Source organism: Physella acuta, unplaced genomic scaffold (assembly GCF_028476545.2).
Source record: "Physella acuta isolate Inbredline_101_S28 unplaced genomic scaffold, ASM2847654v3 ptg000574l, whole genome shotgun sequence".
In the NCBI taxonomy this organism is placed as follows: Eukaryota; Metazoa; Mollusca; class Gastropoda; family Physidae; genus Physella; species Physella acuta.
This window is the reverse complement of record NW_026732093.1, coordinates 540,419-565,553: the sequence shown is the minus strand read 5'-3', so window position 1 is coordinate 565,553 and position 25,135 is coordinate 540,419. Positions and strand designations below refer to the sequence as shown.

The 25,135-nt window shown below is 35.7% G+C and overlaps 2 protein-coding genes across 2 annotated transcripts; one reads left to right on the top strand and one right to left on the bottom strand.

The window, feature by feature from the left end:
• Positions 1–12,381: 12,381 nt before the first annotated feature.
• On the top strand, positions 12,382–13,720 carry LOC131946901 (beta-1,3-galactosyltransferase 1-like). Its single transcript, XM_059307901.1, has one exon. The coding sequence runs from the start codon at positions 12,550–12,552 to the stop codon at positions 13,588–13,590; it is 1,041 nt and encodes a 346-aa protein (XP_059163884.1). The 5' UTR covers positions 12,382–12,549; the 3' UTR covers positions 13,591–13,720.
• Positions 13,721–15,586: 1,866 nt separating this feature from the next.
• LOC131946900 (uncharacterized protein C16orf96 homolog) lies at positions 15,587–23,948 on the bottom strand. The gene is made up of 19 exons (XM_059307900.1): positions 23,932–23,948; positions 22,855–23,519; positions 22,449–22,532; positions 22,017–22,067; positions 21,545–21,745; positions 21,191–21,322; positions 20,980–21,025; positions 20,818–20,894; positions 20,214–20,336; positions 19,807–19,881; positions 19,580–19,690; positions 19,280–19,458; positions 18,780–18,842; positions 18,577–18,678; positions 18,143–18,250; positions 17,938–17,979; positions 17,631–17,754; positions 17,175–17,273; positions 15,587–16,495 (listed from the first exon to the last, which is right to left on the bottom strand). The coding sequence occupies exons 2-19, from the start codon at positions 23,341–23,343 to the stop codon at positions 16,409–16,411; spliced, it is 2,193 nt and encodes a 730-aa protein (XP_059163883.1). The 5' UTR covers positions 23,344–23,519; positions 23,932–23,948; the 3' UTR covers positions 15,587–16,408.
• Positions 23,949–25,135: the final 1,187 nt, after the last annotated feature.

The window sequence follows — 25,135 nt, the reverse complement described above, 5'->3', positions numbered from 1 at the left end:
CAAGGTTATTCCCAGCCGGTTGGGAATAGCCGTATTGTGGATATTCCCAGCCGACTGTGAATAGCCCCAATACGGCTATTCACAGTCTACTGGACACTTCGAAAAAAGATTCTTTATCAGGGGTCATCAATCTATAAATGACGTCACGCTTTTTTGACGAGTTTTACCTCCCCTTTCACCATTGTCACACATCATGACAAAAAGTCAGGATCGCGACCCCCCTCCCTAAAATGACATCACACCTCCCTAAAATGACATCACACCTCAGCCTCTCTATATTCCCCCTCAGAATTGCAGCTTTTGTATTTTATAACTAATAGCTTCGATTTCTCGAGTAGGCTATATTATAGTCGGTTTCTATTACAATTTACAAAAATAGCTTTAAAAACGCAAAAAGCGGCTAAAATAATACTTTTAAAAATTTAAAAGTGTAAACCCTCACCCCCTCCTCCCGTCACATAATTCGATCCCTCCTTCTCCCTTTGGAGAGTGTGATGTTTATGGACGACTTCTTTTTCAATTTCAGTGTATCCGATTTATATCCTATTCAGTGGCGTAGCGAGGTCGGGTCGGGTGTCACCCGGTGTGGCACTTAATGGTGTCACCCACCAGATGCGTAGCGACAAACTTCCAATTTTTTATTTGCACCCCCCCCCCCTCCCCCGCTAACTCAAACTTCCGATTTGCACCCCCCCCACTCAAACTTTCGATTTGCACCTCTTAAAAGACTATTTAACACTCGGATTAATTACTAAATTAAGTGGAATTATCATTTTTCTCTATATATTTTGCTATTTTTTGGCTTGGTGTCAACCCCCTAAATGGTGTCACCCGGTGCGATCCGCACCCCCGCCCCCACCCTCGCTACGCCACTGATCCTATGCAGTGTTTCTTCCTGACTTTTTACTTTTTTCTCTCGGGGGGGGGGGGGGGGGGGCACTTGACATTTTCGGGGGGGGGGACGGGACACTGGTAAGAGAATATATTTCTATATATAAATTCCTGCCTAAAAAAAAAAACTCTGAATGTAAGTCACATACCTAATTTATGGTTTTAAGGGCCACCATAAATAAGGACACGTGATTTGAACCGATTTACATCCCATTTTGACTTTGAGAAACACAAAATAATTGCTAGTCATAATACTCTTCTGTGAATAACTACAATCCTCTCCAGGAAGGGGTTCGCTCAGTGTTTCTTCCAGACTTTTTTCTCCGGGGGGGGGGGGGGGGGCTCAGAGGCGTAGCGACCCTTCCCGGTGCCCGGGGACAAACTTTTCGATTTGCACCCCCCCCTCAAGATTTCGATTTGCGCCCCTACCCCCCCCCTCAAACTTTCAATTTGCACCCCCCACTCAAGATTTCGATTTGATTTGCACTCCCCTCAAACTTTCTATTTGCACCCCCCCCCCTCGAGATTTCGATTTGCACCCCCCTCAAACTTTCAATTTGCACCCCCCCCCCCTCAACCTTTCAATTGGCCAGTGCTCAATTTTCAACCTGCAAGGATTTAGACTAGTGGTATTGGGGGGTTATAATGCTATGTTAACTTTGAGTTGGTTATTCCCCCCCCCCCCCCCAACTCACCACAACGGGACAGGCCATATTTGTATATATATATATATATATATATATATATATATATATATATATATATATATATATATATATATATATATATATATATATATATATATATATATATATATATTTGATGGAAAAAAGTTGAACCCCCTCCCCCCCTTAGACGATCCTGGCTATGCCACTGGTTTAGACCCATAGAGTATCAAAGTCAATTGTAGGAATTATATGATTTTTACAACACATATTTTTTGGCTGTTAGTACCCAAAGGATACCTTTACTTTCTTGAATTGAAAAAATGAAAAAAAATTGACTGTGCTAATGGCAAAGTGCGACAGTTGAAGTGTATTTATTTCTTCTCTTTTGTAATATAATCATGAGCATATTTACAAAGAGAAAAAAGCTCATGTCCGCTAGATTTTTGACAGAAATGCTGAGAGAAAAAAAAACAACTGAAATTGTGATACAAAAGTAGAGTAACTGATAGGATTTGAATTATCCATGTTATTTGCTGAATTTAAATTGTTAAAAAAAATAATTCAAACAGCATGCTTTTTCACCCAAAATAAATATATTTTCTTAATGTAAAAGTGGTAATTGGATAGTCAGATGGGTATTCACAGTCTACTAGGAATAACCAGTATGCCATTTTTCATCTGATCCAGAGACGTAGCGACCCTTACGGCGCCCGGGGACATACTTTCGATTGCACCCCCCCCCCCCCTTAGACTTTCGATTTGCACCCCACCCCCTCAGACTTTCGATTTGCACCCCCCTTCAAACTTTCAATTTGTTTTTCCAACCCATTTTGGCGCCCCCTAGGTTCGGCGCCCGGGGACATATGTCCCACCACCCCCCTGCCCCGCCCCCTCGCTATGCGTCTGATCTTATCTGTGAAAAATTTGTGCTAATAATTACTAATTGATGTAGGATAACTCTGTAATGATTTTTTTACTTTTTCATTGCAGAGAGTGTTAGTACTGGTTGCATTTTATGTTGATGCTTATTGTGCTTGTAAAATTTTGCAGGTAATGTTTTAATTGAAAGTCTAAGCTATTTATTATGTGAAGGTCTGAAGATGAGAAATGCAAACTGGATTGCATTAATTTACTAAATGGAGCATGAAAGTATTGAAAGTTTTCTCATCATATTTTAATTGCTGATGTGTAAATTAATCATAAAATTAAGTAATCTGTAGGGCCTATATTTCAGTATTTATTTCAATGTGATCAAGTCTTGTATACCATTGTGCCAGTAGATGGCATGCAGGGGTTGGAAAATGCTTTCTTGGAAAATGCTGAAGGGGTTGGTATTTTTTTTCACAATTATAATAAATTATTACTTGCAAAGTAATGAATAGATAAAAATGTATTAACCTCTTACAATGCAAAATACGTGTTACTCTTTCACTTTGATTCGATAACTGTCCTCTTCACTGAAGATAGTTTAGTCAGTTATAGTAATAAACATTTTTGCATATGGATATTCATTGACCCTGTTTTAGATCAAGCATGTTGTGTTGATTAATTGCGCAGCATATGTTGATGTTGTTGAGTTGTTACAGCCAGAAGATCATGTTCGCTTCTACATCTGCGACGGGTGTGTAGAAGGGGATACACATCCATTTGTAATATATTAGCTTGTGTAGAAGGGGATGCACATCCATTTGTAATATATTAGCTTGTAGTTTAGTAGCCACAAACATTAATTGAATATTACTGCCTAAAAAGTAACAACCAATCAGCCTTCACAATAGCCAGATCTCAGGCTGCTCACACTTATCTGTCTCCCAGACTGCATTGAGTATGAATAAAATTCTTAAAAGAATTCTTAAATTAAATTTTTTTAATTCTTAAATTAACATCACTCATTTTCCAGTCAAATCGTATTAAAACTACAGATCCAGCACCAGTAAGCTGGAAGCAGCTATATTTAAAATTATTCCAAAGATACAACATATATCATGGATTCAAACCATTTGCTCCATCCACAAACTATCCTAACTCTGATCAGGCTTTACAATTATTTACTGACACCAGGTATTGATATGATTAAAAAATCCCTTAACAGCTAACACGACATTGAAGTAACCATTTATTAATAAAGTTAAACTATGCACCGTAGGCCTGCAAAAGTTATAAGTCTTGTCACTTGTTAAAAAGGTGATGATTATCTTCGTTTAATTAAGTTAAAATCAATTAAATGAACCAGATACTAATTTTTACAACAGATGACAAGAAAGAAGAAGCGGTAACAGGATTTTCACATTCTCCATGCATCTAAGTCCAAAGTTAAAGTACATTTTAAAAAAAACAGTTACCATGAGAGTTTGCATTGGACAAGACAATCTGTTAAGTTTTAAAAAAAAACTCAGCTGTTTCCTTAGCCCATTGTTTAAAGCAGTGGCGTCTCAAGGCTGGGGGGTTCCAATTTTTACCCGGGGACAAGCTTTCGATTTGCACCCCCCTCAGACTTTTGATTTGCACCCCCCCCCCCTCAAACTTTCGATTTGCACCCCCCCCCTCAAGCTTTCGATTTGCACCCCCCTCATACTTTATATATATACCGAGGGGTCTATGGGGGTTATGACCCCCCTAGCCCCCCCTGCCTACGCCATTGGTTTAAAGTACTTGTTTGTTCGTTTCTTATATTTATTTATAGTCTTAAGTTTTGTTAAATTATTCTAATTAAATTTAATAAGGAAATCTAGACTTTACGTGGCAGGGGTCATCCATAAATGACGTCACGCTTTTTCTTGACGATTTTTACCTCCCCTCCGTCACACGTCGTCACAAAAAGCCAGACCCACCCCCCCCCCCCCCTAAAATGATGTCACACCTCAGCCTACAAACCCCCTCGAAATTGCAGTTGAATTTTTTTTAAACATCGATATTTTTCTAAAATCTGGTATGAACTCTGTAAAAATAGAGTATTTTAATCAATTCCTATTACAATTTATTAAAACAGTCTTCTAAACCGCGAAATAACGTCTAAAAGTCGTTTTCTAGCATTGCTTTTTTATAATGCAAAAAGTGTGACTTGAGATTTGTGTTTTCTTTGTGTTTAGGTTGGGTTTGCGTTAGTTGTTGCGTTTTGATTTGGTTTGTTTTTGTTCGTTCTTTTTTCGTTTTCGTTTGTGTTTTTTTCTTTGGGTTTGTGTTTGTATTTGTGTTTGTGGTTGGTTTTGCGTTTGGATTTGGTTTGTTTTCGTTTGCTTTTTCGTTTGTTTTTTTCTTTGTGTTCGTATTGGTGGTTGTGGTTGTGGTTGGGTTTGTTGTTAGGTTTTTGTTTGCTTTTTTGTTTGTTTTTTCTTTGAGTTTGTATTGGTGTTTGTGGTTGGGTTTGTTGTTAGGTTTTTGTTTTTGTTTGTATTTGTAATTGTGTTAGCGTTATGTTTGCGTTTTGTTGTTTTGGTTTTGGTTGGTTGTGGTTTGGGTGGGCAGTGCCGGGTTTATGATGATTACTAAACACACAGGTAATGGTCTTTAACAGAAAGGTTTTTCACAGAAGCCAGAGCAGAGCCTGGCCGGCTAGTTTTGTTCTAAATTATGGCAGGAATCGATTAGTAAATGTTTCAAGTCGCTAAGTGGTCTGGTTGTCGAGATATGGGCCAAAAACTGCATTTTTCGAGGTTTTTTGGCTTTTCCATGAAATCCAGGAATGAATTCCGGAATTTTTTTGGCCTACTATCATCCTCGGAACTTGCTTAACAAATTTGCTTTTGGAACTAGTCCTCGATATTGCTTCGTTGAGGAGGAGATACGACTTAAAGCTGCGAACACACATCCATCCATTCCCAGAAAAGAAGAATTAATAAACGCAATTCTCCAGAATGGAAATTGCGCTAAAAATCAATCATAGAGAACAAATCATTTAAATAATCACCATGTTACATTATTAAGATTATTTTAAATGCGAAATGAAGTTAAAAATAACTAATAAACAAAAATATTCTAGGGCCTAGGCCTATCCTGCTTCGAATATTCATTCTGCCCGATACTACATTTGAAGTGTAAGGTCTTGAAGGGTTATGGTTTGCTTTCTACTACATAGTATAGGCCTACGTGTTGATTAGAATAGAAAATGTGAATGATCACTGATGGAAATAAAAGGAACTAAAAATTAGTAAAATATCTTCCTGACCAAAAAAAATCAATTTAAGGGCAAAATAGTTTACCATGATTACATTGATTTTCTGTAAAGTCCGCACACTTCAGTTGAAAATTTGAAATTACCCTTGCCCTTTGACTTTTGACGGAAGTGTATTTCTTTAGAAGCTTACTGCACCGTCCGCGCGTAGAAAATAATAAAGAACAAAAAACATATTGAGTTACAAGGCACCGTTCTTCTGACTTAAATCTAGATTTAGGTTACAATGGTGCTTTGTCCTCGTTTGGATTATGTCCAAACGAAAGACGCGCTGAAACTAAAACACTAAAATTGTTCGTCTCACAATGTGCACTTGTGTATTCCATCTTTTTAATCTTTTAACTTTTTTCTTAAGGATTCACCGATTCAGTCTACCTTTCTCCATAAAAATATTCTTGCATTTTATAAGCTCTTTTCTGCAGGTGTTTAGTCCACAATTTAGCATTGTGTGTTCCTTTCTGGGGCTGTTGAGCCCTCAAATAATCATTGGCAGCTACATCCTGAGGTTGTACATACCAATGTGCCTTTGTGTACTGCATCCTAAGGACTGAGTCTCCCAATGTGCGCTTGTGTACTCCATCTTCAGGACTGAGTCCCATTTCTTTTCTCTATTCAATAAATTATTCATGCATTTTATAAGCTCTTTTCTGCAGGTGTTTAGTCCACAATTTAGCATTGTGTGCTCCTTTCTGAGGCTGTTAGTCCTCAAATAATCATTGGCAGCTACATCCTGAGGTTGTACATACCAATGTGCCTTTGTGTACTGCATCCTAAGGACTGAGTCTCCCAATGTGTGCTTGTGTACTCCATCTTCAGGACTGAGTCCCATTTCTTTTCTCTATTCAATTAATTATTCATGCGTTTTTTAAGCTCTTTTCTGCAGGTGTTTAGTCCACAATTTAGCATTGTGTGCTCCTTTCTGCGGCTGTTGAGTCCTCAAATAATCATTGGCAGGTACATCCTGAGGTTGTACATACCAATGTGCCTTTGTGTACTGCATCCTAAGGACTGAGTCTCCCAATGTGCGCTTGTGTACTCCATCTTCAGGACTGAGTCCCATTTCTTTTCTCTATTCAATAAATTATTCATGCATTTTATAAGCTCTTTTCTGCAGGTGTTTAGTCCACAATTTAGCATTGTCTGCTCCTTTCTGGGGCTGTTGAGTCCTCAAATAACCATTGGCAGCTACATCCTGAGGTTGTACATACCAATGTGCCTTTGTGTACTTCATCCTAAGGACTGAGTCTCCCAATGTGCGCTTGTGTACTCCATCTTCAGGACTGAGTCCCATTTCTTTTCTCTATTCAATAAATTATTCATGCATTTTATAAGCTCTTTTCTGCAGGTGTTTAGTCCACAATTTAGCATTGTGTGCTCCTTTCTGGGGCTGTTGAGTCCTCAAATAATCATTGGCAGCTACATCCTGAGGTTGTACATACCAATGTGCCTTTGTGTACTGCATCCTAAGGACTGAGTCTCCCAATGTGCGCTTGTGTACTCCATCTTCAGGACTGAGTCCCCTTTATTTTCTCTATTCAATAAATTATTCATGCATTTTATAAGCTCTTTTCTGCAGGTGTTTAGTCCACAATTTAGCATTGTGTGTTCTTTTCTGGGGCTGTTGAGTCCTCAAATAATCATTGGCAGCTACATCCTGAGGTTGTACATACCAATGTGCCTTTGTGTACTGCATCCTAAGGACTGAGTCTCCCAATGTGCGCTTGTGTACTCCATCTTCAGGACTGAGTCCCATTTCTTTTCTCTATTCAATAAATTATTCATGCATTTTATAAGCTCTTTTCTGCAGGTGTTTAGTCCACAATTTAGCATTGTGTGCTCCTTTCTGGGGCTGTTGAGTCCTCAAATAATCATTGGCAGCTACATCCTGAGGTTGTACATACCAATGTGCCTTTGTGTACTGCATCCTAAGGACTGAGTCTCCCAATGTGCGCTTGTGTACTCCATCTTCAGGACTGAGTCCCATTTCTTTTCTCTATTCAATAAATTATTTATGCATTTTATAAGCTCTTTTCTGCAGGTGTTTAGTCCACAATTTAGCATTGTGTGCTCCTTTCTGGGGCTGTTGAGTCCTCAAATAATCATTGGCAGCTACATCCTGAGGTTGTACATACCAATGTGCCTTTGTGTACTGCATCCTAAGGACTGAGTCTCCCAATGTGCGCTTGTGTACTCCATCTTCAGGACTGAGTCCCATTTCTTTTCTCTATTCAATAAATTATTCATGCATTTTATAAGCTCTTTTCTGCAGGTGTTTAGTCCACAATTTAGCATTTTGTGCTCCTTTCTGGGGCTGTTGAGTCCTCAAATAATCATTGGCAGCTACATCCTGAGGTTGTACATACCAATGTGCCTTTGTGTACTGCATCCTAAGGACTGAGTCTCCCAATGTGCGCTTGTGTACTCCATCTTCAGGACTGAGTCCCATTTCTTTTCTCTATTCAATAAATTATTTATGCATTTTATAAGCTCTTTTCTGCAGGTGTTTAGTCCACAATTTAGCATTGTGTGCTCCTTTCTGGGGCTGTTGAGTCCTCAAATAATCATTGGCAGCTACATCCTGAGGTTGTACATACCAATGTGCCTTTGTGTACTGCATCCTAAGGACTGAGTCTCCCAATGTGCGCTTGTGTACTCCATCTTCAGGACTGAGTCCCATTTCTTTTCTCTATTCAATAAATTATTCATGCATTTTATAAGCTCTTTTCTGCAGGTGTTTAGTCCACAATTTAGCATTGTGTGCTCCTTTCTGGGGCTGTTGAGTCCTCAAATAACCATTGGCAGCTACATCCTGAGGTTGTACATACCAATGTGCCTTTGTGTACTTCATCCTAAGGACTGAGTCTCCCAATGTGCGCTTGTGTACTCCATCTTCAGGACTGAGTCCCATTTCTTTTCTCTATTCAATAAATTATTCATGCATTTTATAAGCTCTTTTCTGCAGGTGTTGTATAGTCCACAAATTATGCGCTCCTTGCTCATATTAATGAATGAGTCTCTTCATGTTTTTATTCTGATCACAAACTGATTGCTTTTTAAAATCTAACAGTCGTGTAGGGGACAACTTTTTTTTTTTGCTGCACAATCTTTATTTGTGTTTGTTCATTTTAGTTTAAAAACTTAAATTCTAAACCGGCCCTTCTAAGGGCCACCCAATTTTATACCATTTGGAGGTACTGGTTCATTGGCTTTATGTATTTAGAAAGGCAAATTTCATAATTGTTTTACTTGTTGTCGATCCTAAGATAATGACAAAAAAATACTAATTACATAAGAATCAAATATTATTTTTGACCAGTAGGCTTATAGATTGTTATACATACATTTGAGCTAGATTTGTAATGAAATTTGAATACTTGTGGCCAAGCAATTGTTTTAATCACTTTAACATAACTATTTACGGATATGTTTCAAAGTGGCTTTAGCTTGCATGTATGATGCATGGTTTATACAGTTAATAGTTTTATCAGACATGCCCCCCTTATAACTAAACTCTCAGGCCCTAAGGATGAAGAGTTGTTACTGTTTATTGTGCAAGATGTTTTCATAAATCACCGTAATGTATATAAATCTATTTTATCTCAGGGTAGGAGATTGACCGTTTTACTGCCTTATGATGTGAACTTAATAATTGACCCAAGTCCCATTTGCATGTATGTTACAGTTTATCTATATTTCTCATCTGCTAGCTATTCTAACTTATCTGTTTGACCTCAAACCTATTTCTACTTATAAGTACCACTTTAATTAAGTGCCTGTATTATTTTTAATTTAATACGAATTTTAAAAATTATTGAGGTAATTAATAGTATTATCTCCCCTGAGTCGCCGGTAGTCGGAGGTATCGATGTTTTTTTTTTAAATTAATGGTGTGGCGCCATTTTCAATGTCTTGCTATATCGGTAGTTCTCAATTTTTCTGTACATTTCTCACACACGTTCCTGAATTCCCTTTGTTTTACCTTATTTTTCAAGTTTTCAACCCCAAATATGTTTTATTGGCACCTTCAATAGTGAGGCAGACGCGTTTAACTTCTAGTTATACAATTTTAATCAAATTGTCTTTGTATTAGATCGATGTTTACAAGTGGACTTATAAGTACCGTCAGGGCACACGGTCATTTTTTTAGGATTTTTAGAAAATGGCAGAACTGTTAGGTGGAGTTACATAAATATTGTCTTGATAATAAATTATCGAAATGTACTCAAAAAATTATATTTACACATTTATAAGAAGGTTTGAGCAAGGTTTACCTAAGAAATATTGTAATTACATGTTAATTTCTATTAGTAAAAAATAACAAGAATAAAGGTATCAGTTGCAGGCTCGTTTACAAGGTTTAGTTTACTGCATTTGTATACCAAAGCCTAGTTCTAGTAGTTAGATTTAATTTGTTAGTTATATTTACTGCAATAAACTGTCTTGCCAACAATAACTAGCATTTACGTAATGTATACCTGTAGACTAGTAATAGTCGATACTTCTGCATATGGTATAGATCTATAAGGTAAATTTTAATCAGTAAACAGAAAAGAGTAATCCACTACGGCTATCCTAAACACATTGAGCTCACTTCTATATATGAACTTTGCACTGTAGTGTAGAATTGTCATAACATTCTAGTAGGCTACAATTATACTAGTATTACTAGTAGTTGTGTGCTGAATGACTAGGCTTTTGTTTGTTTATGCGGCTCATTGTACTAGTTATTGGAAGCTTCCAGCAAAAGCATATTCATTCCGGCAACCGTTGCTACACCAGAAAGACCACAGACAAGATTGAGGGAGCATGACATGTCGATCACTTTTGCTGTGTATGAGGTCTAAGATGTGTTCCCATAGAAAATCCAGTAAAAATCGTACTCAAAATATACTATTGTGCTGTATTTATGTGTGAAAATTACAAAATGTGATTGTTATGATGATTGCCATGTTATTAGTTAATAAATTGTATCGTTTGTTCCTGTTTTGTAAAAAAAAAATTTTTGAAAAAAATAATGTCCTAGATTACTGACGGTACTTATAAGTACCAATATCTGTTTGGGCCATTAAAAATTTATGAAACAAAGTTTCCTTCGACATATGCTTTGAATGTGCCAAAAGCAATATAGTAACACCTTGTTTAAGTAAAAATCTCATTCAGAACATAATTCCGTAAATAAAGGGTTAAAGTTAAGGCGTCTAAGATGTTTCATCGATAGCTTTAATTTTTAACCTTGTCTAAAAGTTTCACCAAGTCGACATACCACACCGCCCCTCCCTTTCGTGTACAACATGGGTGAGCACCAAGCTTTCCTGCTGCACCTACACCTGGCCTTTCCAAATAAACTTGACCTATTTTCACAACACGCGCTCATGGGTGTAGGGTTTGAACACGCTGTGAGCGGAGATCTGCTGTGTTGCTTTCATCATGAGTCGGTAAGTTTTAAACCTATAAGCCCATCCCCCCATGCCTAGTAGGGAATTACGTGTAGACTTATCTAATAATTTTAATAAAGGACAAACAAACAGTATCTTTCGTGGCTAGCCCTATATAATATTTACAACATATTTTAATATTTATGTTAGATAGTAAACCAAGAAACGTGGGTCTATTCGACTTTATGTGGTCTAAAATAAACAAAACGATTACATATCCAACTTTAAAAAAAAAAACAGTTTTAGTAGATCGTAAGTTCATTTTTAAAATACTTGATAGTGTGTAATGACGTAATGGCATTTGGAATGAAAAGTGAACAGCATTCCTGTCTATCGTAAACAATCATAAACATTATTAGTGTCTGGTGTCTACATTCAGCAACCAAGTTTACCTGGCCAACAATAAAGTTTCATGTCTTTGTCTGCCGTTCAGCACACATAGGCTTTTGTTTTAGGGATTTGTGCAAACCTACATACAGACACATATTAGTATATATATATATATATACGTAGCCTATGCATATTTGTTTTTGTAGATTGCCTTTACTACAATATGCCTGGGGGTCGTCCATAAATGACGTCAAACTCGTAGGGGGGAGGGGGGGGTCCGTAATTTTGTGACGGTGTGTGATGAGGGGTGGGGGGGGGGGGTCAGATGGTGCGACGTCACACTTTTGCATTATAAAAAAGCAATGTTAGAAAACGAATTTTAGACGTTATTTCGTGTTTTAGAAACTGTTCTAATAAACTGTAATAGGAATTGATTAAAATACTCTATTTTGACAGAGTTCAGACAAGATTTGGCAAAAAATCTCGATGTTTTGAAAAAATTCAACTGCAATTTTGAGGTGGGTTGTAGGCTGAGGTGTGACGTCATTTTAGGGGGGGGGGGGTCTGGCTTTTTGTGACAATGTGTGACGGAGAGGGAGGGGGGTAAAAATCGTCAATAAAAGCGTGACGTCATTTATGGATGACCCCCTGAAAGACTATAAATGTCTTGAAAAGTGTCCAATTTTAGGCTAAATGAAATGAACAATTATAGTTTTCGTGAAGCCAACTATATAAAACAGCTTATGCTGGTTGATCGTTGTTGTTTTTTTAATACTCGCCAATAAAAGTTGAAGAGAAACTGACTTTACAGATTTACAACAATTATTTTGTGGTTTTAGCCAAACATTCAACACCTGATACAATTTTTTTACTCCCCAGGAAAGTGGTTGCCGTGACAGTTGGTTTTCTTTCCCTCACATCCGTCGTCATCTACCTGACGACGTGGTCGCCTGCCATGAAAAGTATCCACCAGCTCCCCCCACCCCCACCCCAGACGGTGCCTGACAGGGCTAAACTTCTGTTAAGGGCCGTACACAAACTTCCCTTTCATAGAATGACTCCCTCCAAACTCTTGCTAGAGGACCTCTATTTTCTACCCAGCTCGCACAACTTTCAGTATTACAACAACAGCGTTCTGGTCGAGCCTAATGCGTGCAGCATCCCCAATGGATTGGTCATCTTCGTACCTTCACACCCGAGGTCGGGGCGCCAGAGAATGGCTATCCGCGAAACTTGGGGGTCGATGGCTAGGGGGAAATCCTGGCCTCACCTTGACCCAATTTATAATATCCAGTTGATCTTTGTCCTCGGTCAGGCGGGCAACGTCACTCATCATAATACGTCAGAGGACCAACAGGAGCAGACGCCGACTGCTATACCGAACTTTCTATCCAATTCAACCGAGTTGTACAACGGATCGACCGAGGCTGATAACAATGTAGTTTCTACAACAGAAGAGCCGACTTTGGACGAGTTACTTGAATGGGAGGAAAGCTTGACACGAGAGACCGACTCCTTTCACGACATTCTGCAGTTCCAACTCCTCGACTCCTACGCCAACCTCACACGTAAGCTCATCCTGGCATTCAATTGGCTTCTTCATTCCACATGCAAGTGCAGCTACGTTCTCAAAGTCGATCAAGACGTCTTCGTCAACATTCCAATGCTTATCACTTTCCTCGAACAATCGGGAAAACCCAACTCTATTTATGGACATATTTATGCCAACTCTTGGGTAGAAAGAAAAGGCAAATGGGCTGTGTCTAAAATTGACCTTCCCATAGACAAATATCCAATATACGCCGCTGGAAATGCTTATGTTTTATCAATTGATGCGGTAGATAAAATAGTAAAGTTGTCTCCACATTTTCCATACATTCCAGTAGAGGACGCGTTTCTCACGGGAATACTAGCCTCAGTTGCCGGAGTTGATCGAATCATGACGGGGGGTTTCACAAAATGGAGCGAGAGTACGCCCCACGCATGCGAGTTTGTCAACTACAAAAGATACGTCGGGAACAACATGACTGAATTTATGCACAGAGCTATTTGGCGGGAACTGGTTGATGTCGATAGTGGTAGGTGTAAGACATGATAGGTGGCAGGCGCCGGTGTTATCTGTTGAGTGTCACAGAGATTTATTGCCATCTAAAGGCCAGAAACAAGTAGTTTTCTGAGTGGGCGATTGATTTATGCTCAGACAGTACAGTATATCAAGTCTATTACTTGGGGTTGATTGCTAGACAGCAGCACAAGGTTAGAGGCCTACATTGATCAGGCTAGCAAGTCTGACAGCAAGTATAAGGCTCAAGGTTTCTTTCAGGCTTTTAAAAAATGACTTTTTTTTTACTAATTTAAAGTGGGAAATGTGCCCCCCTCAACATGCATGAAGGAAACACTAATTAAGATTAAGTTACAGTTCCGAGTTGTCTATAAGGCTGTGTTCAACTTTAAGAAACGTTGATACACAGTTCTGAATCTTGAGACGATCGTCATTTGGGTAAACCATTCAATGAATAATTACACGCGGGTGATTGGCCAACGCTTGGATGTGACAAAAATCAATTGAGATGTCAAAGTAGAATCAAAGAGCTTGACACTGGAGGTAGAGACAAATGTGGACCAGAATAAAACAACGCAAGGCAATTAAGTAATGGTCATTGGTGGTGTGAACATACTTTGGAATCGTGGCTTAAGTGTAGGCTATGGCGTATGATACACATAGCCTTATAACATTTCAACAAAAGTCAGCATTACATTAAGTTAATGCAGTGAACCTTTCTGTCTAAACTTCAATTTCACCATACCGTGCTTTAACTTTCTTAAAGTCAACTAAGGAGAGAGAATCGCGAGTATATGGAAAAAACCAGTACATTGTTCCTTTATTACTTGACAACAATGGTGGGGAGAGGGGACGTGGGAGGTCGGCAAATCACGCAAAGCGTGACAGTCAAGGGAAAAGGCAAATTTAATGAGGAAAGTGATATATCCTTTGTTCTACTGCGTTGAGGGTCAGGTTCAGACATCGACAAAAGTGACATGGGGGGGGGGGGGGGGGGGTATTGTTGTTGTCTTATCTCGACGGAAAATCTCAGACACCATACTATAGGACTAACCAACCAACAAACCCTAAGACCAACCAAAAGTGGTGTAGAAATAATCTGTGTGAGATACAGATAGACAGGGCAAACGAAACTACTATGGCCAATCATTATCACCAAGCCCTAAAGTGGAACTTAAATGTAACAAGAGGTGTCTAAAATCTGAATCCAAGTTATAGCTTTCAAGGAAAGTCGATCAATCACGGGAGAAATGGGCCAGGATAGAGAACTCTCGAGGTTGCAGCCCATTCAATACACAGTAGCAAAAGTGACATTAATGATCGATGTTTCAAATTTAGTAACCAGAAATTAGATTTTTCTTCTGTTCGATAGGCCCATTATTACCATTTAAACCACGATACGCAAATAATAAACCAACCATTTGTTTAAAGTGGGCCTATTATTTTTCAACTTTTGTTTCAGTAAAAAAAGTTTGATGGGACAGTAATAATGGATATTGATTAAGAAAATAAAAATGGGTTTAAATTTGATTCCATTTGGGGGAAGGGTTTGCGGGTGAAGAGGGAGAATGTGCATTGGGTTGGTGGAGTGCGTGAAAGTGGGTTGATTCGAAAAGTAAGCAAAAAGCTTGATACAAGTTTTGTACATTTTGTTAACATTTTTTAAATAAAGAAAATAACACAAAATGCTTTGTCTTCTTCTTTTAAATATTAATACTTTATTTTTAAAAAGATAATTTTAATTGTCTAAAAATAAGACATTTGACAAGCAAGCAATTTTTATGAACAATATTGCAAAACAAATAAAGCTTGAAGAAAACAGTTTCCCTTATTTTTTCAGCACCCTGGTTAACATAAATTGTTACTTTGCTACATCTAATTCAATTAAAGAGCAAAATAAAAACAACTTCACTAATCCTTTTTAGTAAAACTTCCAAATTATTTTTTAAACAAAACAAAATGTAATAATTTTTGCAAAACTATTGCAAATGGTAGTTTAAAATAATTAAGATCACATTTTCTTCCAAAACCACTTTGAAAAACAGATCAAATAATACTGTACAACTAGCAAACAGAGCATAAATAGTCTTGAAGAAAGTTAAATGTGTAGGAGGTGAATGAATACAATATCATATCACAGGCACAAGTTATCACAGATGGCGCTTTCACTAGCTAGTGACAGAAGCTACAGGTGGTTTTGGATGTCTCAGGCAGAATGTTACAAGTCAAAGATTTGAAAATAGAATGTTACAAGTCAAAGATTTGAAAATAGAATGTTACAAGTAGAATATTTGAAAGATGTTACAAGTAGTAGATTTGAAAGATGTTACAATGAGTAGATTTGAAAGTAGAATATGTTATTAGTAGAAGATTCGAACAATGTTACAAATACAAGATTTAAAAGTAGAATTTTTTACAAGTATTATGTTGTCATTATTATACTGTCAATGGTAAATGATGTCAAAAGCAGAAAAGGTCATTGAAAGAAGTTTAAACTCTTACAAGTGTTAAAAGTTCATAAAAAAACTGTATTCCAACAAGAAAATGCTAAAAACTTTACAATCAAGCACAACAAGATAGTAATCATTTAACATGTTTGGCTAATAGGGCCATATTATATTTGTGCTGTAGTAAAAATATATACTCTTAATAATTTTTGCAGACATAATAACATTACATAAATCAATAGGCACTTTAAAAATATTAAAATGAGAAATATCCCTTGTAGCCCAACAATTCAGCAGAAAAATAAATATAAAGATTTTAAAATTTTGGCCGGAGTACATATAAGGCAGCTTTGTAAAATGTCCAATGAAAATAAATTTGACTTTAAATGTGCAGGATAAAATGTTTATTTCACATCTATTGTAATGTCAACGATAGGCTGATTCCTCTCTTCAGCATTTGGAACGTCTTGAGGTGTCCCTGGTCTCTTAGTCTAAGAATTGAATTAATGTCAACAGTTGAATATAAAACAGAAGTTTGAAAATATGAAAGTTAAGCATACATACTTTAAATACCCCGCAAAGAAGAAACAATATTAACCTAGCTAGCAGGCTTAGCTGATTGACTTTTAAGACAGCTAAGATAAAAGGAAGATTATGTATCATATTTGTTTTCCATCTTCTTTTAGTTGTAATTTTCTGACCTACTCTGCTCTTCAATGTGTCCATTTTATCTAATGTTATTTTTAGCAAATTATTTTTAATTTATTTTATAACGTTTTTAGAAAAGAAAAAAAAATTTCATTTATTACAAATAATTTTTTTTGTTATTGAGTTTTCATATCTTCTATTGATTGCTATCTGAAATCATTCATGACTGTATTAAGCTATCTGTTATTTTTCTCCAAATAAACTCATTTCAAACTAGACAATCAATAGGCCAGATGAAGTAACATGAGGGTTAAATTACCCGCCCTCTCAGCTAGAGAGAGTGTTAAATTACCCACTCTATCTCAGCTAATTAGTGGATTAAATGACCTCTATCGCAGCTAATTAGTGGATTAAATGACCTGCTCTATCTCAGCTAATTAGTGGATTAAATGACCTGCTCTATCTCAGCAAGTGAGTGTTAAATTACTTGCCCTATCTGAGCTCAAAAGAGGATTAAATTACCTGCTCCTCTGTTTCAGAAGAACTTTTCTGAGCTGATCTTGAAGATGTTGGACGACCTGATTTGGGGCGCAATGCAGATACAGGACGATTTGGCTTGGCCTATTTAGTAATTACATTAAAAAACAACTTTAACATTACTAGAGCATGCACACATAAAACAAATTATAACTCTTTAAAGACCAGCTGCACCAATTTTACATTTGAAATTATTTTTTAAATTTAAAATCAATGTTCCTTCTAATTCTAAGGAACAAGGATTTATGATGAATGGGCACACAATGAAATGGCTAGTACAATGTTATTTTACAAAGTGAATGCACATCAGTTTAACAAAAGCCACACCGAAAAAGTTGTTTATAACCATTTATAAAAAATGTCAGTGCTTGAGGGTGGTTTAAACATAAGGAATACTCATGTGACTACTCAGTTTCAGCCATCTACCCTGACTTTTCTTACCTCCATGTATGCTGGCTGGGTGTGCTGTCCAGTTAAAGACCCAGGAAACATAGCGTTCTGTCTTGATGAGTCCATCCTGCCTTTATAAACATGCCCATCTGCACCTTGTATATTAACTTCCTCTCTGTTCAAACAAAAAAACATCTTCACTAAGCCTTAAAGACGTCACACTTATTTGTGAATATGCTCACATTAAATTTGTGCTACTTATTTGAACTTAAATTTGCTCACAGTAAATTTGTGCCACCTATTTAAACTTAAATATGCTCACAGTAAATTTATGTCTTTAGAATTTCAAAAAACTTACTTGTACAACGGAACAACTGTCTCTTCTTCCTTCAGTAACTGACTACAAAAAAAGTTTTGATTAGGACTATTCTTTTACATTTTAAAATATAGTAACTCCAGATTAGTGCTATCATAAAATATCAACAAGGAGAACTGGTTTCAACATTTTGAAGATTTTTGTTCCAATATCCATTTTATTATGGAAGTAAAATAAGACAACTAACCTTAAATTTAGTTTGGTTGTGCGTTTATGTGGCAATGTAAGTGTGTGGCTACCACCACATTGTCTGACAGTGCTGTAGTAATCTGGCCATTCATTGTTGCCAGCAAAGCTGAGGAAAACATTCTCAGTGATAAATAAATTTTAAATAAGCAAAAATAATAAAACAGGAGAAGTTAAGCTAAAACATAACATCAGAGGAAAATTGAACATCAAACATTTCATTTTTGAGACCCAACGATGTCAGATACAAGAAAACAAGTAATCATTTAATTGAACAAATTGGTGTATTTGTCAATAAATCAATAAATGGAGTGGTTGTAAATAGTAAAGTGTAGACAATGGATATGAATGTATGATGTCAGAAATCTAGTGAGTGTTTTGAAATGAAGTGGTGTCATACAACAAATGACAAGTTACTTTGGCAAATAACTTTACCTTTTAGCCTGTTGGCGAATCAGGTCCAGCTGTAGACTTGTGTATGGTCCAGGTGACCTTGACATTGGTAGACCATAACTGGCTGGTATTGATGAAATGGGTCTAGGAATATATTTCAAAGTATGATATATAAGTATAATATTCATCTATACATTGATAAATGAAGTCTAGCTTTGTGAAATGTAAAAGTGAAGTGTACTTACGGATGGGGCATGACATCTAAAGGCTTATCACAAGAAAGACAATGGAAGCGTTGAATAAGTTGCCTATGTAAAGAAAGAAAAATTTTGTTTTTTAATTTAATGCAGAAAATATTATGAGTAGGCGTAGATTATTCTAAATCTTTTAACTTGGAACTTTTTAAACAGAGTTTGAGTAAAATATTGAAAATATCATTGAAATATTTATATGTTTTATTGGTGGGCTACATTTATTAGAGATTAAATTTTATAAATCAAAATTTTATACTAAACTTGCTGATGAAAAGCAAAACATAAAAGCATAACTTGCTCCATAAAAAACATTTCACTGTTGTTCGGTTTAGTTTTGAACTGGTTTTTAGGAAACATACACTGTTAATGTCTAAAAACAGCTACTTCTAACTTTTAATAAATTAGCAAATCCCTATCTAGATTAAAATATATTTTTCTAGTGTATACATTTGTTAATAAACTGGACATAAGAAAAACTTTAAAATCTTCACTTTTTCATGCCAGCTGCCTCCTCGTCTATTTGCCATGCTGATCCCATTGCCTTCATCTTGTTGTTGAGTGCCTTGAGCTGCTCCTCCAGCCAAGACCTGAGGCTGTTCAACTCTCTCCTGTCCAGTTTACCATCCAACTCTTCCATGGCCTTAGACAAAGCAGATCTCCAATCCTCCTCCTGATTCATTAAAAAAATTCAAGCAATTTTTAGAGTGATATTTTACAGTAATTTTTTGTGTAGAATAGAATGAATTTATCCCTATACATAATTAAAGACTTAAAATCTTGTGTGACCTTACTTTTCCATTGAGTTTTTCTAAAATGTCTCTTATCATTCTGTTGAGCTCATTGGTTGTACTGTCAAAAAGACTGTGATTGACTTTACTCTCCAACTGTCGTTTGTCTGCTTTCTGTATCAAATATATTTTAAAACAATGGTAAGATTGGATAACTGTTAAAGCGTAAATATATTCAATAAAAGTATGAATTCTTCCAAAAATGTTTTTGAAAGTTGAGTATTTCTTACCTCAATAACTTCCATATCAACATACTCCTTGTCTGCCTTTGTCTCTTTTAGTCCATCACACACATTCTTGACATTCTGATAATGTAATAGATATTACAAATTATAATTTGTTTTCTTAATCTGTTTAAGATGTAAGTTTGATGCACTACTGAATTAAAATTCTTGTTATTTATGATCTTTTACATTCAAATCTAGGGTACAAAAAGACTGACTCTCAATAAAATAAATCAGTCTTTAACTGTTGTGACAGTGCCACAACAAATGAATTGTTCTCCAAACAGTGTGCCCTAATGTAATATATTTATAAAAATTCAACAGTTTCTTTTATTTTATATATTCTCATTACTAGGATAACTCATATATGAAAGCCTAGTGTAAAAAATAAATTCCTGTTGCTGTAAAAATACCTGAATCTCTAATTCTCTCTGCAGATCAGTCTCCTGAAGTGTGCGGACTGAGTTTTGTAGATGCTCAACCTCTGTCATTAGTTTTTGTAAAGCCTCCTGTAGTCTACGAACAGCTGCTTCATTCTGCATAATATACAGCATAATCGTTAAGCAATTGAGGCAACCTAAATAATTGTGCTGACTTCAATTAATGCACTACAAAAACTGTTGACCTGATACAGTATAAACTATGGACAAAGGAAACCTCACATTGAAAAACATGGTGCTACCTTAGCTTGTGAGAAAGTCATAGAATTTATTTTAAACTTGGTATGTTAGATGCTTTCTTTATTGATGTGATAATTTTAAAAACACATCTGTAGACATCTCTATATTTTGATAATTTTAAAAACACATCTCTACACATCTTTATAATTTGATAATTTTAAAAACACATCCTTAGGCTTCACTTAACTTGATACAGTAATGACATTATTTGACACCAGGATGATTTAAAGCTGAATTTAGCAGAAACCCGACCTCAAAAATGTGATGCTAAATTTGTTTACTCTGTCTTATATCCAAAACTAAGTGAAATGTAACTTTAAAGTTTCAAAAAGTATACCTTAATATGCCCTTCCCTAAAAGCATTCAATTCAGACTCCAAATCTTTTAATGTTGACATAAGTTCAGATGATATGCCTAAAAAGAAAGAACAAAATCAATGTTTTAAATTGTTTTTAAAATATAATAGTAATTTGTTTCAAATTCGTAATTCAATTCTTACCTATGCCCTCTAGATCTGCTTTGTCAGCTTTTAAGTTAATCAATTCCTGAAATAAAAAATAAAAAATAAAATACGTTAAAATGAACATTTATAAAGAAATATGGAATGAAAGCTTAATTTATCTATTATTTCATTCAGATAACTTTGCTAGTATCCACACATAGTTTAAAGCTTATTTAATTATGAATGTGGTTAGCTAACGAGCACTCACCTCAAGCTTGTCTATCCGTAAATTCAACTCATCGTGTGCGCTGCTCAACTTCCCAAGTTTCTCCAGCAGATCAAGCAACTCTGCACTTGGACCAGCAGATGACGCTCTAGACACTGGTCGACTTTTTGGCTCCTTCAAATATTATTGTATAGAGTAATCAGCATTTAACCCATTATTTTTTTTATTTTGGTTTTGTAATAAACATTATTTTTTCTTCATTTATATATATTTCCTGGTAAAAGTTTTTGGCCTATACTTAAAATATTCATTAATTTTTTTACTCAATCGGAAACTTCTACTAGAAATTGGCTTACAGAATAGAAACAGTTTCAACACTGTCTTAGAAGAACTTACAGGAGTTGCTGTCTGTGTCCCTAATTCTATGACAACTCTTTCTTGAGGGGCAACTTGAAGGTTGGCAAAGTCTTGCTGGATTCCCTTCAATGCATCCTCTAGTGCAGGCCATGTGACAAACAGTGACAACTGCTCATTTAAATCAGGAGGTAGTTTTGAAATTCTATCTGCTATTCCAGCATATTTGTTGTTTAATTCTTTCTGGAAAAAAAAGTAGTTATGCACTGTTAAATTAAACCTCTCAATTATGCTTCAACAGATTTTATTAAATTTTACAGCAACAATTTTAAATTAAAATTAAATGGTAATTCTAGACATTCCAATTCACCAGTTTAATCCAGCAAAACAAAAGTTCTATTATTTATATAAAGGAAGCCTACTCTCTTGAACAAAATAATTAAACAGTGGTAGGGCTAAAATAGCTCACTTCCAAACTTTTTTTGTTTAAAAGATGAGAATTCATTATGCTTACAAGTAAATCATCAATGGCATTTAATCTGCTGTTGACCTCGTCTAAGTTTATCTAGAAAGAAAAAAAGTTATGAGGGTTCAAAGGAAAGATAATTACATTAATATTCATACTCTCCAATTAGTAAGCAAATTATTTTGTCATTCAATATTCAAATATAAGGGAAACTATAATATAAGAAAACTATTCCAAAATTTAGTTCATGTCAGATCACATGGCATAGAATGTTAAAACATAAATCTTCAAAATCTTCAAATTGATTCTAATTAATAACTAAGATATTTTACATCTATTTAAACAATACAGAGAAATATTCAATGATATAACATACAAACTTTGACCTAATGCCTTCATAAAAAACATACGTTCTAAAATGTTAAAATTATTAATTTAAAAATCTGTAAACTTATTAATAAAAATTCATTTGAGACGTACTGCTTTTATTTTCTTCATTATGTCATTCTGTGTGTCCTTGAAGTTCTTCATCTCTTTCATCATGTCTTCAACCAATGACATCAGCTGCAGATTTTAACACAATTAGTAGAGACTTTTCAAAAAAATTTAAATAAAGATGTGAGTATGCCAACTTCTTAGTCAATCTGTTTAAATGTAAGTTTGATATAACTCTTTCCACAAATTTCAATATGTACAAGCAAAATAACACTTTGGTACCTATCAAGTAATTTATAAATAGTGAAACATATTACATGTATGTAATGTATTACTCTACTGTATTAAAATTCTTGTTGCTTTTTTCAAACAAATCTAGGGTACAAAAAGACTGAATCTCAACAAAATAAATCAGTCTTTAACAAATTCAATAAGTCAGTAAATTGCTCACCTTGCTAACACCTTCTTCATTGGACTCAATTCTCTTTTTAAGCTGCATTGCTTGCCACATGTCTGAAACAGGTCTTTCTGATTCCTTTCCTTGAGTCCGACTCAAAAGCTCTTCATTACTGGGAAGTTTACTCAAATCATTCATCATTTTTGTTAAGTTAGCCACCTGAGCCTCCAATTTGTGATACGGGCTTCGTGTAGAATGTTTAGATCTATCGAAAGCTGACTTCTCACTAAAGCTGTTGTCTTCAGAAAATGAATCCTCTCCTTTGCCACTATCAGCACTAATAAGCGAAATGGCAGAAAAAGCTCTTGGGTGTGTTGAGAGAAGTTCTCTGTCATGTTCATCAATATCTGCTTTTACGTCTTGTAAGTTAAGCTTCTCCAGCATTGCATGAAGTAAAGTGTGAAGCACATTGAAATTAACAGCACCAACCTCAGGCGAACCAAGCGCCAAATCCACAAGTTGTGATAAGGGTACAGTCGGCATTTTTAATGTGTTTTTTTTATACAATCACATATATTCTTTATATACACACTTTTAAATTGATTATAGCTCTTTATAATTATATCAATGTGATTTTTTCTTCAACAGATTAAAAATTTGTGGTCTACACTCACTCATTTTTAAATTAAAAAAATAACACCTACCCTATAATTTTAAATCTGTATGAAATAAAAATTTAATTAATATATTCGCCTTGGTTTTGTTTTAAAGTTTATTTATTAAAGCAACAGAAATATGTGTATTATTTTATTAGTACCTACATCTACTGTATATCTAATCTAGTGTCTATTATAAACTATTTATAAACACTATAAATAAACACTCCAACACGTAGATCTATTAAACTACTGCTGATTCATTGAAGACTTAGAAGAAAAAGAACCTACTGTTCTACGTGTGTAGGTTACTGTGTCACACCACACACACACACGAGTCAGTAGTTTAAACATCTCTTATTTTTATTATGTAGGAAATAATAAATAAGCTAGGTAGATCCACAATGCTTCAAATAACTTTCATTAAAAATAAATGCCACGGCATTGTGTTATAAAAGATCGAAGCTTTTCATACTTGATAGTCCGGGTGTGTAGCAATAACTAGTTCGTACTTTTAAAAGGCCCGATATGGATCGTTGTCGTTGTCAATAGCAACGCCAAACAAGAGGCGGGGCACGTAAAGTTTGTGTCTAAAACCAACTGCTAATAACCTTACACAGTATCAGACGAACGTACAGGCTGTGTGTACCTCTAGTCAACAAACTCAAAATAACTCGCACTTACACTTTCTTAAACACGGCCTAGATATAGATTCTATATCTTTTATATAAAGTGCTAGAGTAATGGAATAGTGAATAGGAAATGACTCATTTAGTCATTACACTTTTTTATGATTATGTTAGGGCGTTACCGACAGTGTCACTAACGTGTCAAACTATGCGATGTCATGTCTCTTGGCTTAGGCTATATTAGGTTATTTTATTAGGCTTATATAAAGTGTTGCCAAAAAGCACTTTCAGGCATCTCTTTGGGAGCACTGCACACACCCCCTCCCCCAACGAAATAAAAAGAAAAAAAAAAACGATTTTTATAGAAAAAAAAATATACTTAAACAAGTGTCCTTCTGAAATTTAACTACGCCCTCAGTTTCAAATACCCCCCCCCTCTCGGGAGCAAGAAACCAAGTGCAAGTGTTCAGTACCTAACTTTAGACTGACACCCATTTTAATCCAGTTTAATGAGTAAACTAAGCTTGTATCGGAAATTTTAGCTTTGTATGGAAGTTATCTAATTGTGTATCACGCATTGAAGATTAGATCTAATGACCTTCATATTGAGTATAATAGGCTGACTATTAGGTAGGCTATTTATATTTACTTATATTATTGCTAAACTTTTAGTAGACACAAACATTCTAAAGCTTATGCCGTTACATAACCGATTTGGGCCTTTAGGCTATACTTCGACCCTCTGTGTGTGGGCCTATGTAGACATTGTGTAAGTTTAGGCTATACATTAGAGGCTATATGTATAGGCCAGCATAATAATTAGGCCCACAATAAAGTATTGATCAAACTGTCGTGTTGTCACGTTTGGCTTGGCACGCACAAAGATTCTATTAAGCCGCGTCCTAATGAATGTGTAATGGGATTTTAATCTTGAACATTGAATCAACCGTTATGATTACACAAATTATGATTACATTACAAAAATTCACATCTAGAAGTGAGAAAGGAGTCCATAGACGACATCGAACTTATCAAACGATACCTCGCCCC